General features: G+C 45.9%; 1 protein-coding gene across 1 annotated transcript; it reads left to right on the top strand.

The window, feature by feature from the left end:
• The first annotated feature begins 12107 nt into the window (after window positions 1-12107).
• On the top strand, window positions 12108-13049 carry LOC146342794 (olfactory receptor 6E1-like). Its single transcript, XM_084807993.1, has one exon. It carries the CDS (start codon window positions 12108-12110, stop codon window positions 13047-13049), a length of 942 nt encoding a protein of 313 aa, XP_084664119.1.
• The last annotated feature ends 326 nt before the right edge of the window (window positions 13050-13375 follow it).

Below are 13375 nucleotides of genomic sequence, written 5' to 3'. Positions count from 1 at the left end.
TTGAGGGCACCCCTAAAAGAAAAGTGAAGAGAAATGAATAATTAGGCCTGTATTTCGATTGTGTTGAGTCAATCATCTTTGATTCACTGAGATTAAATCAACACAGTCTCTGAATATATTGTTGTGAATTTGGAGGGAGGTCATCTGGATGATCATATTGAGGGAGAGAACTGAGCTTGTGCTGTTTCAAAGCATCTTCAGGGTGCAGGCCTCCACCACCATCACCAGAAGACTGATGGATACAGCAGACTTTCTGAGTATTCAGATCCAGATGTGACCCTCTCCACCTATGCTCAACCCGTATTTCTTATAAATTGATGCAAATGTTACTACACAATGCCAGTAACCCTCTACTGGCCTAATTCCAAAGGAAACTGTACTCTGGTAAGTACCGAACCCCTAAAACATCTCACCACTGGATCCGGATTTTGAGCTCTTTAGTCCAACAACATATGAAACCCAGGACAAGGCCGGTTTAGGCCAAATTCAGTGACAAACAAGGAATATGTTGAACATTCTTGTACAATATACTTGTCTGATCAAAATGCCAGTTCCATTTTAGACTAAATCGTGTGTGTGTGTGTGTGCGTGTGCGTGTGTGTGTGTGTGTGTGTTGAAATATAGAGGGCAGGACAGAGACTATCAGTCAATGACTGGTATTGGAATTAAAACTAATCTCACATAAATGTCATATTCAGAAAATTGTTCAGAATTGAAATGTAATTTCCAGAATTCGAATCAAATGTGAATAGAAGTAAGGTTTGGCAGTAGTTTTGAAATTAGGCTTTTGAGAAGGAGGAATGACCAGAGTTTGCGGTATTTAATTTGTATTCCATACATTTTGTCTGCTTAAAATCCAGACCTGTGGTCCTTCCCACACAGCCCCCTTCACCTTCTGTTCAGCTGCTGTTCACAAGCTTTGATCCTTTGTTTTTATTATAACTTCAATAATAATAATAATAAATGAAATAAAAGAATAATCCATCAATCATGATGAATGTTCATTTTGTCTAGTTTGCGCATACCAGACCCGTTCTCCTGTCTACACTGGTAACAAAGGCACAATGGACATGCAGGAATGCCATTTATAAATGGTGTTGTGAAAAGGCCGTGGAGGCTGGTGGCTCCATTTTCAGTGGGGTTGTGAATCCATACTCGCTTTCAGTCAGAACCAACCAGGACTCTAAACTAGCTATCCACGGTGCTAAACCCTATCCCCAAAGTAGGTTCAACACCTTGGATAGCTCTTTAGAGTTCTGGCTCGTTCTGACTGAAAGCCAGCATGTATTCACAGCCCTACCGAAATCATAGCCACCAGACTCCATTGGAAACAGCACTATCGCATGTAGAAAATGGAATACTTAAAGCCATCTCTCTATTCACCTCTCCAAAATCAGCTCTCAAGAAAATACTCACCTCCCTTAATCCACATTAATGGGAAGACCAATCCCAGGGTCAATGGAGGTGAGCTTCTCCTGCTATCCAAGCAAAGCCAAGGACTGAGTTCCATCCCACAAAGTCTTTTTTCAGGGATTGTCGCATCTTTTACCTTAATGCCTTCCAGAAGAGATTTCACTTCCTTGCCAACCTCTGTAAATGTTTATGGCATCTATCTCCTTACACTGGGAGTGAAAATGAAAGCAACCTCTCATAGGTGATGGTACATGCTGATATACCTAAGCATACAGCACCAGAAATATTAGCTTCTAGAAGGTTAAAATATGCACAGGACATCAGTGCTGCTTCCTTACGAAGCAGGCAATGTATTGCATGCCGGATGAAAGAGGCTCAAGCTATGGACCAAACTGGTCTGTAAGGGTTATAATGACAATATATGTGGCATCTATGTGGCTGCTATCCACTCTGGAATCCAAACAAAGTTGAAATCCATTTTCTTTCCCCATCTCCAATCTTCTTCTGTCAGATTTTTGTAAGTTGTGAATTTTATGAACTTAAATACTGGCCAGAATAGTCTATGAAAATCTGAATATTTTGTCCAATATCTCAGAGCCAGTATGGTGTAGTGGCAAAAGTGTTGGACTAGGAGCTGGGAGATCTGGGTTCTAGTCCCCACTTGGCCATGGAAGCTCACTGGGTGACTTTGGGCCAGTCACAGACTCTCTCAGCCCAACCCACCTCACAGGGTTGTTGTTGTGAGGATAAAATGGAGAGGAGGAGGATAATGTAAGCCGCCTTGGGTTCCTTGCAAGAAGAAAAAAGGCGGGGTATAAATGCAATACATAAATAAATAAATAAAATACCTGTACCTGGCATCCCATGAATTGCTTTGAAGATCCGAAACTGGCCAATCGATACCTGATGGTATTCCAGAGCTGCTGTGGACTGATACTGAATGTTTGAGAGTACTTAACGACTCAGAAATTATGACATTTCCTATTCAGTGCTCAGCTGCATTAACATACCCAAGGCCGGCCATTAATTAAGAAGCCCACCTCAAAGGATGTGTGGGCTGTTAAGAGCCTGCCTCTGAAAGCCCGAACCCTTCTCTAGATCAGATCAATATCTGGTGGAGACAAACCTCCCACCCCCAAGCCATCCCCTCCAGACTCCTCTTTATTTTGTACCTCCAACTCAGGATGATGTCTTGGCAGCAGTGCCACTGAGAGAACAGAGGAAGGGAGGATTTCTCTCTCTCCCACCTCCCCCTCCCCAGTGCATCAAGGATTTCAGAGCAGTCTTCCTTGGGATTTGCAGCCCTTCCAAGGGACACTGCTATCGTTCCTGAACACCAGAAGAGAGAATGCATTTAAACTCACGTCTTTAGTCCAAGCCCTGAACTCCAATTAGAACTGACAATAGGAATGTCCCTTGTGGGGAAACCCAGCCCTTTGGGGGCTCACCAGATTTTTGGCCCAACTTGATGTGATCAAATCAGGGGTGGGGTGTCAGTCAAAGTCCAGGGGGTCAAGCTGCTGAAAGCTCAGTGAACTCCACCATTTGGCCTGGCTGGCTCTCTGAAGAGAAGCGCTGTCTGCTTTTGCAGCTGACACAGCTCTTCAGGGAGTTCAGCCACCCACTGCTCACTCTGAGAGGATCTGCCGACAGAGCGGGCGGCAGCAGCAATGGCAAAAGTAGTGGTGCAGGGAAGGAGGGAGATAGATAGATGGGTGAGGGGCAGGCAGGAGGAACGGAGATGCGGCAGCGAAGGGGGCACAGTGGTGTCAATGGTGGGAGGGGCGGTGTCAATGAATATAGGGGATATTAATTTTCACCAATTTGAAGGTTATCCCAGCCAAGATTCAACATAAAGTACCACAGCGGGGCATTCTGGGGAACACAATGATTTGGGGTGGGAGTGGGGAAGAAATTCACTCAGTTTCCATTTTAATGTGAACGTACTTAATTCACACTTCCCAAACCAATACGTCAACTGAAACATGGTTCTATTATTATTATTATTATTATTATTATTATTATTATTATTTCTATACCGCTCCATAGCCAAAGCTCTCTGAGTGGCTTACAAAAGTTAAAACATTAAAATACAATACACAAAGTTTAAAAACCATGTACATAAAACATACAAACAACATATAACTAAAAACAACTTTAAACAAAAAAACACTTTAAAGAATCCAAGAATAAAACACAGCTTAAAACAAAACTGCTTAAAACAGTATACAAAAAAGTCTGCAAAAGGAACAAGAGTTCTAAAAGGGGAAGGCCTGCCAGACTAATAGTGCATTTAATGCCTGTTTAAAATCCTTCAATGAGGTCAGCAGGTGCTTTTCAACTGGCAGGCCATTCCACAGTTGAGGGGCGGAAAAGGAGAAGGTCCTCTTGGTGTGGATGCCAATCTCACATTAGGAAGCCACAGCAGAGATGTCCCTCAGAGGACCTTTGGTGGTGGACTGGGACATAGGGGAGAAGGCGCTCCCTGTGGTATCTTGGACCTAGACCATGTAAGGCTTGAAGGTAAGAACCAGCACTTTATATTTTGCTTGGAAACAAATTGGCAGCCAGTGTAAAGACTTTAAAACCAGTGTAATATGGCCTCCGCGGGATGTCCCAGAGCCCAACCTGGCTGCCACATTTTGTACCAGTTGAAGTTTCTGAACTAAATATAAAGGCAGCCCCAAGTACAGCACATTGCAGGAATCAAGCCTGGAGGTTGCCAGCACATGCACCCCCATTGCCAGGCCGACATGTTCCAGGAACAGGCATAGCTGGCACATCAGCCAAAGTCGATAACGGGCACTTCTCATCATTGCCTCCACTTGGGGTGCCAGGAGTAGGGTTGGGCAAGAAGCACCCACAAGCTACAAACTTGCTCCTTCAAGGGGAGGGCAACCCCATCCAGAACTGGTTGACATACCTCAGTACCTGAATTGGGATCCTCCTTCACAATGGGCAACTCTGTCTTGCCTGGATTCCATTTCAGCCTGTTTTCCCTCATCCAGCCCATTACCGACTTCAGGCAATCATTCAGAGGAGTCATACCTTCCTTGGATAAAGATGTTAAGGAGAAATAGATTTGGGTGTCATCAGCATACTGATAACACTCAGCCCCAAACCTCCCAAATGGGGAGATGATCTCTCCCAGCAGATTCATGTACTTATTGAACATCATCAGGGATAGAAATAGAATAGAGCCCTGAGGGACTCCACATAACAGTTCCTTTTTTGAGGAGAAACTATCGCCGAGTGACACCATCTGGAACCGTCCGTAGAGAAAGGAGCGGAACCACTGCAGAGCAGTGCCCCTAAATCCCTCAGGTGATCCAGAAGGATACCATGGCCGATGGTATCGAATGCCACTTAGAGATCCAAAAGAGTCAACAGGGATGCCCTTCCCCAATCAATTCCCAGGCAAAGATCATCCACCAAGATGACCATGGCAGTCTCAACTCCATATCCCACCCTGATGCCGATTTGAAATGGGTCCAAATAATAGGGATGGATGAAAGTCCCTTACCTGGTCCCGCAGCTTTTTTCGGGGGGGGAGGCACTCCGTTTCTCCCCCTGAAATTCTTGGAGGGTGGGGAGGCGCCCTGCCCCTCCCTGCCGAAATTCTGGCCGGGGGAGAGGCGCCCCATCCCTCCCTGCCGAAATTCTGGCCGGGGAGGAGTGCCCCGCCACTCCGGCCGCAAAAGAAAAAAGTAAAGTAAAAAAAAAACCAATGTGATAGGCTACGTGAAGATTTACGTAGCCTATCACAGCTAGATTTTCAAAGTCAGCCATAATAGGCTACGTAAATCTTTACGTAGCCTATCACGGCTGACTTTGAAAAAAAAAAGAAGCGCGTACGCAAATGGCGGCGCCCATGGGCGCCGCCATTTGCGTTCCTTATTTGGGCACACGTAGTCTACGTAAAGATTTACGTAGACTACGGCGAAAATAAGGGAAATGCTATTTGTGTTGCCCTTATTTTCGCTGTAGTCTACGTAAACCTTTACGTAGACTACCCATGCCCATATAAGGAATGCAAATGGAGGCGCCCATGGGCGCCTCCATTTGCATACGCGCTTTTTATTTTTTTCTTCAAAGTCAGCCGTGATAGGCTACATAAAGATTTATGTAGCCTATTATGGCTGACTTTGAAAATCTAGCCATGATAGGCTACGTAAATCTTTACGTAACCTATCACTTTTTTGGTTTTTTTTTTACTTTACTTGGAAATGGCGGTGGTGTCAGCCGATCGGAAGACCAGCCGCCGCCGAACCGCAGCCGAACCGCCGCCGGGACCCGCCACCGTGAGGACATTCGCACGAGGTAAGTCCCATCCCGTGGGAGTGGGGGGGTGTCAGAGACTTTCCCCACCAATTTCGAGAGGCCGAATGCGTTGGCATTCGGCTTCCCAGAGATTCATGGAGAAATTCTCTGACATCCCTACCAGATAATCAGTTTCATCCAAGACTGCTTGGAGTTGAATAGACACTGCCTTCTCGATTTCCTTGCCCCAAAATGGTAGATTACTTACTGGACTATAATTATGGAAGTCTAGGGGGTCAAGGGAAGGCTTCTTCAGAAGCAGTCTAAAAATTGCTTCTTAAGCCATGATGGAACATTACCTTCCCTTATGGAAGCATTAATAATATTCAGCAAAAATTGCTTTACCTTCTCCCCTCCCTGGACTGCACGCCAGGATGATCGAGAGAGCAAGTTGTCTTTTTGACCAAGCCAAGCAGCTTGTCCACATCATCAGGAGTCACAAGCTGAAAATGATCCAGTTTAATCATGCCAGCAGAGTTGCTGGACACCCCGCTATTGATTTCTGTCCCCATGACAGCGTCCAAGTTGGCTAGTTTCTGAGAGATTTTATCCATGAAAAATTAACTAAAGGCATCACAGCAAGCGACTGAAGGCTCTAAGACTGGATGCGGGGTGGGGGGGGCGGCGGACTCAGCTTCCTAACTGCACTGAACAGCTCAGCTGGGTGTGAGTTTGCAAAAGCAATACTTGCAGAGTAGAAAACTCTTTTAGCTGAACATATTGCCACCTCATAGGTCTTCAAATGATCCCTATCATGTGTCTTATCGGATTCAAGTTGAGTTTTCCACTATTGGCACTCTAGTCATCTAGGGATGTACGAAAGTCACTTACGTTTCCACGGATTATGTTGATGGTGGGGGGGAGGCGTTCCACCCCTCCCCCTGGAATCCTCGACAAGGGGGGAAGCAATCTGTTCCTCCCCCCCCCCCTGGAAACCTACACGGCTGGCTGTGCTCCGTGGCAGCTCTGCGGAGCAGACAGCCAGGCCCAGCCAGGCCAGAGCCGTCCGCAGCCGGATTTCGAGCAGCGGAGGGCTCTGGGACAAAAAGCAACAACAACCGTGTACGCAAATGGTGGCGGCTACGGCCGCCGCCATTTGCATTCCTTATGTTTGGCCGTCTTAATCTACGTAAATATTTACGTAGACTATGACAGCAAAAATAAAGGGGAATGTAAATAGCGTAGCGGGTGCTATTTGCGTCCCTTTTTGATTCACCGTTTCAGCCTATGTAAATCTTTACATAGGCTAAAAGGGTGAATCAAAATGGGATGCAAATAGCGCCCACTATGCTATTTGCATTCCCCTTTATTTTTGCCGTTGTAGTCTACATAAATATCTACATAGACTAAGACGGCCAAAAATAAGGAACTCAAATGGTGGCGGCGGTAGCCACCACCATTTGCGTATGCAGTTCTTTCTTTTTTTTTAAACCCAGCCATGATAGGCTACGTAAATCTTTGCGTAGCCTACCACATCATTTTTTTGTTTTGTTTTGTTTACAAGACTGCAAATGGCGGTGGTGGCAGCTGGTCGGAAGACCAGCCACCGCAGCCGCCGCTGCACGGAAGATCTGCCCCAGGTAAGTCTCGTCCCGGGGGGGATCCTCAGGGGGGCGGGGGGGCAGGCCGTTCCTCCACGGAGTTCAGGGGGCCGAATGCACTGGCATTTGGCCTCACTGAGATCTGTGGCGGAATTCTCTGACATCCCTAGTGTAGGGTAGGGATGTCAGAGAATTCCACCACGGATCTCGGTGAGGCCGAATGCCAGTGCATTCGGCCCCCTGAACTCCGTGGCGGAATGGCCTGCCACCCCCCTGCCACCTCGTGGATCCACCCCAGGACAAGACTCAACTGAGGCGGATCTTCCGGGTGGCGGTGGCTCCGGCGGCGGCTTCAGTGGCGGCTGCAGCCGGTCTTCCGACCGGCTGCCACTACCGCCATTTACAGGCTTGTGTAAAAAAAAAATAAAAGACGTGATAGGCTACGTAAAGATTTATGTAGCCTATCATGGCTAGGTTTTTTTAAAAAAGAAAAAGATGTGATAGGCTAGATAAATCTTTACGTAGCCTATCATGGTTGGGTGGGTTTAAAAAAAAAACTGCATATGCAAATGGCGGCGCCTAAGGCCGCCGCCATTTGCATTCCTTCTTCTTACCGTCTTAATCTACATAAATATTTACGTAGACTATGACGGCGAAAGTAAAGGGGAATGCAAATAGCATAGCGGGCGCTATTTGCATCCCCTTTTGATTCGCCATTTTAGCCTACGTAAAGATTTACGTAGGCTAAAATGGTGAATCAAAAAGGGACGCAAATAGCACCCGCTATGCTATTTGCATTCCCCTTTATTTTCGCTGTCATAGTCTACATAAATATTTACGTATATTAAGACGGCCAAAAAGAAGGAACGCAAATGGCGGCGGCTATAGCCGCCACCATTTGCATACGCGGTTTCTTTCTTTTCTTTTCTTTTTACCCAGAGCCCTCCGCAGCCAGAAATCCAGCTGCGGATGGCTCTGGCCTGGCCTGGCCTGGTCGGGCCTGGCCAGCTGCTCCGCGGAGCTTCCACAGAGCACAGCCGGCCATTCGAGGATTCCAGGGGGAAGAACGGAGCACCTCCCCCCCGACCAGGATTCCGGGGGGAGGGACGGAATGCCTCCCCCCCATCAACATAATCCGTGAAAGGTAAGTCACTTTCGTACATCCCTACCGTACACCCATAATGCTGACGTTGTTTAAAAAAAGACGTCAAACCCAGCAGCATTCAGCAAAATAAACAGTCAAGTCAAACATCCCGTCTCTCACCTGGAATGTACAACAAACACTTTCCTGCCATCTCTCTCACCCTGGGGGTGGGGGGGCACAGTGCAATACCAGCAGGCTCTCACCCTGTGGTATAAAATCACTTCCCTCTCATCCACACAGTAATACAGAGCCTGACTTGAAAACAAACAAACACGTTCAAAAGCCACCCCCGCAAACAGCCCTGGAAATCCCCCCCCCACTCCCCACAAGGGGAGGGGGAAAAAGGGAAACACAGAGAGAGGAGAGAAAAACAAGGGATATGGCCCTCACTGCCCCCAAAGCGGTGACCCCAAAGGGGCGACCCACCTTTGGTGTTGTCCCCTTTGTGGCACCTCACCGAGGGCGCCACGGTCCACTTCTGCTTCCCTTAAGTCCAGCTCCCTGGAGGGACAGCCAATGGCTGGATGCCAAACTCTCCCCCAGCCAGGAACCAGGTCCTCAGCTGCTCCAGCAGCCGAAAATAATGAGCCCTTCCCAAGGCCAGGCAGGCTGCGGTAGCAGCGGTGAAGGAGCAGAGAGTTGACTCTGGCCAGAGGAAAACGCCTTCCACCTGCTTCTCAGGTGAAATCCCCTGCTGGCACAGTTCTTGCTCTGCGGGCTGATGCTGGTTCTGTTCTGAATTCACTCATTTCCACAATTTGCACTGCAATTCATCTCTCAGGGATGCTTTGACTCGGATTCCTGCATTGAGCTGGGGGTGGGACTCTATGGTCTTATAGACCCCATCCAGCCCCACTGTTCTATGATTCTATGAAGCTGGACAGCCATCTGTCAGGGTTGCTTTGACTTGGATTCCTGCATTGAGCAGGGGGTGGGACTCAATGGTCTTACAGGCCCCTTCCAGCCCTACTATTCTATGATTCTATGATTCTCCCATCAGAAAATGTGTACAAAACTCAGTGTATTAAAGGACTGTATGCACAAAAATCTGTATATTAGTGAAAATTATGTTCAAGTGCATTTTATTAATTGCTTGCAAACATTCATATATTAGGTGGTAAATGCATATACATTTCTATCCAGTCTTCTTTAAAACATCGCAAACTGACTGGAAATGGGATGATATGAACTCAATTGTTTTTTTTTTGGGGGGGGGAATGTTAAGCTCAGCCAAACCAAATTTGAGAGATTCATTCATCCCTAGTTTTGTGCTCCTTCGGATACCAGAACAGTAGCCACACAGAAAGCAGACTGGCAACCTAATATACTTAAGGGATCAATTGTTGTAGCATGAGCCAATTGCATGTGATGCTCAGTTGGTTTTCTGCTGCTCATGGAAGCCAATCCAATGTCCCTTGGGTATCCTAACAAGCAAAGTGCTAATACCCTTTGCACTACATGCCTGGGGATACAATCCTGCACCATTATCTGTGAGAAGTTGCTTCTGTGTTCCCTCCAAGGATGAAGGAGGGGAGAAATACACATAATGAAATTGCTGAAATCACCTGTTTCTGGGCCAAGAAAGCCAAGAAATGTCTCGAAGGCATTGAGGATGTAGAACAAGTTCAAATGAATGTAACTTTTACAATCCTTCTGCTTGCTTGGGCAGCCGGAGATGGTCATCCTCAGCAAAGCTAATGCTTTAAGGTTGTTCATGATGGTCTGGACCTTCTAGGAGCTGGGATTTCATCAGCAGAAAGAAAACCATAGATGCAGTGGTGCGGGAGAGCAGTGGGAATGCCCTCTTGTCTGTGTGGGGTTGTAAGTGGTGAGTATTTTGCTGAGAGCTCATGTTTTGGTCCTGAATAAAGGTGACATCGAGTCTTACATTTTATATTGTTTTACATTATTTGGGAACGATTTGTGAAGTACCAGATCCTTTAGAGAAGTTGGCTACTGCAATGTGTCTTCTTGGGACTGTCTTTGAAGATCATGTGTGTGGGTACTCATAGGGCTCCACTGTAAGAAACCTATTCTGCGCGTGTCTAAATATCAGCACTGGCTTCCCCCTTTATTGCTGGGTGCAATTCACAAATGCTGCATTGGATCTATAACACCACAAATGACCTGGAGGCAGAGTGCTTTATGAACATTACATTCCTTTCCCAGAAAATCATGTTCTGAGACCTTCCTCAAATATTGTGGTTTTAATGTTCTATATATTTTAAATTGTTTTATTGTGTGTTTGGTTTTAATTTTTGCGAACCGCCCAGAGAGCCTCAGCTATTGGGCAGTATAGAAATTAAATAAATAAAAAATAAAATAAAATAAAATAAATAAGCCCCACATATAGCTGAATGGCAGGACTTTCTCTGTGTTAGCACCCTGAGTGACTAGGTGATTGAAGTGAATAGGTTATTCTGATGGCAAGAATGCTAAACAATATTGCAGTAGTGCACCAATTCCTGATGCGACTCTTAACATGAATGGACGTTAATGGGAGGGGCCATGGTAGACCTGAAGGTTTGCCTGCTGCAGGTCCCCAGTTCCATCCTTGGCATCTCCAGGTAGAACTGGACCAGTTCCTGCTTCAGACCCTCGAGAGCCACTCCCAGTCAGTATCAGCAATACTTTGCTGGATGGAACAATGGCCTGAGTCCGACTCGGTATAAGGCAGGTTTCTGTCTTCCTAAAAGGGTGGAACAAGATGTTTGGCTTCCAGATCAGATCTTGCATTCAGGTAGAGATATATTACAAACTCGTCCATTTTGGTTCCTCTCAGCTTCTCATATTTCCAGTCTTAAGTTTAATTCCTCTTGAACACTGAATTGTTTCTTTTAAAGACTGTTGGTAGGAATATTCATATGCATTTTTTGCATGTTACTCCTAATAATCCATTTTTGTATGCGAGTTTGAATAATATGTACATTTTTGCAAGCAGTGTCTCTAATATAATTTGTTGTTGAATGTCATTTTCCCTAATACATGCATTGCTCCATGTAGTTCTCCCTAATATCTGCATTTGTTGTTTACATTTTGTGGTTAAAAAATACCACTGTAAATTTTGCAGGGCAAATTTCAAAGCATGACTGGGTTTCTGTTTGTATGCTGGTTTGAAAGTGAGAAATTAGATATAAAATTTCTGCCCAGTCTCTAGATGTCCTTCAACGACTCTTCCACTCCAACATTCTACGTGGATAGTATTGGTTGACAGGTGGGTATTTGTAATGTGGAATGGTAGCTTCAGTTGCATGATAGCTTCAGTTGCATAGATGCCGTGTGTCTCTTCCAGTGGACAGACATATCTGGGACTTAGGTCCACCACTCTGCCACTGACAGCCATCCAGCTCCAAGGTAGCGCGGAAGCTGGAACTAAATACGACGTAGGATACCAAACCACATGCATATTGCCTAAAGAATGCATTGGTTAAGGGTGTGATCCTTAACAGCTGTTATTCCCTGCATTATGGAGCTTGAGTGGACATGGAACGCCCTTAAACACACCATGTTCAACCAAAAGTGTTTTTATTAATGCATTTTCTGTTAAATAAATAAGTGGCTAAAGGTAGAGTACACATGCAGGCAAATAATGATATGATGAACTCAAAAGCATCCATTTACTTTCTGGACTATCACTCATCACATGTTCTTTTTCCATTGAACAGTTGCGGTCCCTCTGGACAGCTGCCATGCAGAACCAAACCATGGTGACAGAGTTCATCCTTCTGGGCTTCACTGATGTCCTGGAGCTCCAAGTCATCCTCTTCGTTATTCTCCTAATTACTTACCTCTTGACCCTAACAGGGAACCTTCTCATCATATCCATCACATTGCTGGACCACCGTCTCCACAGCCCCATGTATTTTTTCCTCCGAAACTTTTCCGTTTTGGAAATAAGCTTTACCACGGTCATTATCCCCAAGATGCTCACCAACCTCCTCTCCTCCAGGAAGACCATCTCAGTGACTGCTTGCTTCATCCAGTGCTTCTTCTATTTCCTCCTTGGCATTGCAGAATTTTTCCTCCTGGCTGCAATGTCATTCGATCGGTATGTGGCCATTTGTAATCCACTCCGCTATACCATAGTTATGAACAACAGAATGTGCATCCAGCTTGTGATGAGCTGTTGGCTGGGCAGTTTCTTTTTCGTCTTTCTAACAACTATTGTAATCACTCGCCTGCCATTCTGTGGTCCCAAAGTCATAGACCATTTCTTCTGTGATAACTCACCCCTACTCAGATTGGCCTGTACTGACACACAGCTCATCGAACTGGTTGACTTCATTTTAGCGGTCATCATCTTACTGGGCACTTTGGCCATTACCACCGCATCTTACGTTAATATCATCTTCACTGTGTTCCACCTGCCATCTGCTAAGGAGAGACAGAGAGCCTTCTCCACGTGTTCCTCCCACATCATTGTTGTCACCATTTTCTACGGCAGCTGCATCTTCATGTATGTGCGGCCTTTGCAAAGTGAAGGCATTGATTTGAATAAAGGGGTAGCCATTCTCAACACTGTGGTCACCCCACTGTTGAACCCCTTCATCTACAGCCTCAGGAACAAGCAAGTACAGGAAGTGCTAAGAGATGCTAGGAGGATGATATTCACCACCAAAAGGAGACTATGATGGAGGAGGAAATATATTGGTTGGGGACGCAGAAATGCAAAGCTCTTGAAAGGGTTTTCCAGGGCTTAACTACTCCTTCATATTGATATGTGTGGACAGTGCCCATCCTCAGTCAATGAACTCATGGCCCAGAGGCACATGAGGGCTGGCTGGTGGAAGGATCCCATGTATCCCTGTGCCCTTGTCACTTGTCCTTTAAAGGTGTGAGAGCGATCCTCCCCTATACGTATACTAAAGATCCCTACCCAGAGATATAAATATAAGACAACATTCTTAAGCCATAACAGACAATGTGGCACTTCTCTGGCTCATTCTGCAGTGGCTAC

This window comes from Heloderma suspectum, chromosome 6, assembly GCF_057233095.1.
Source record: "Heloderma suspectum isolate Gila_16-S chromosome 6, 16-S_ref, whole genome shotgun sequence".
Lineage (NCBI taxonomy): Eukaryota > Metazoa > Chordata > Lepidosauria > Squamata > Helodermatidae > Heloderma > Heloderma suspectum.
Note: the sequence above shows the minus strand (reverse complement) of the source record. Positions and strands in the feature narration are given on the sequence as shown.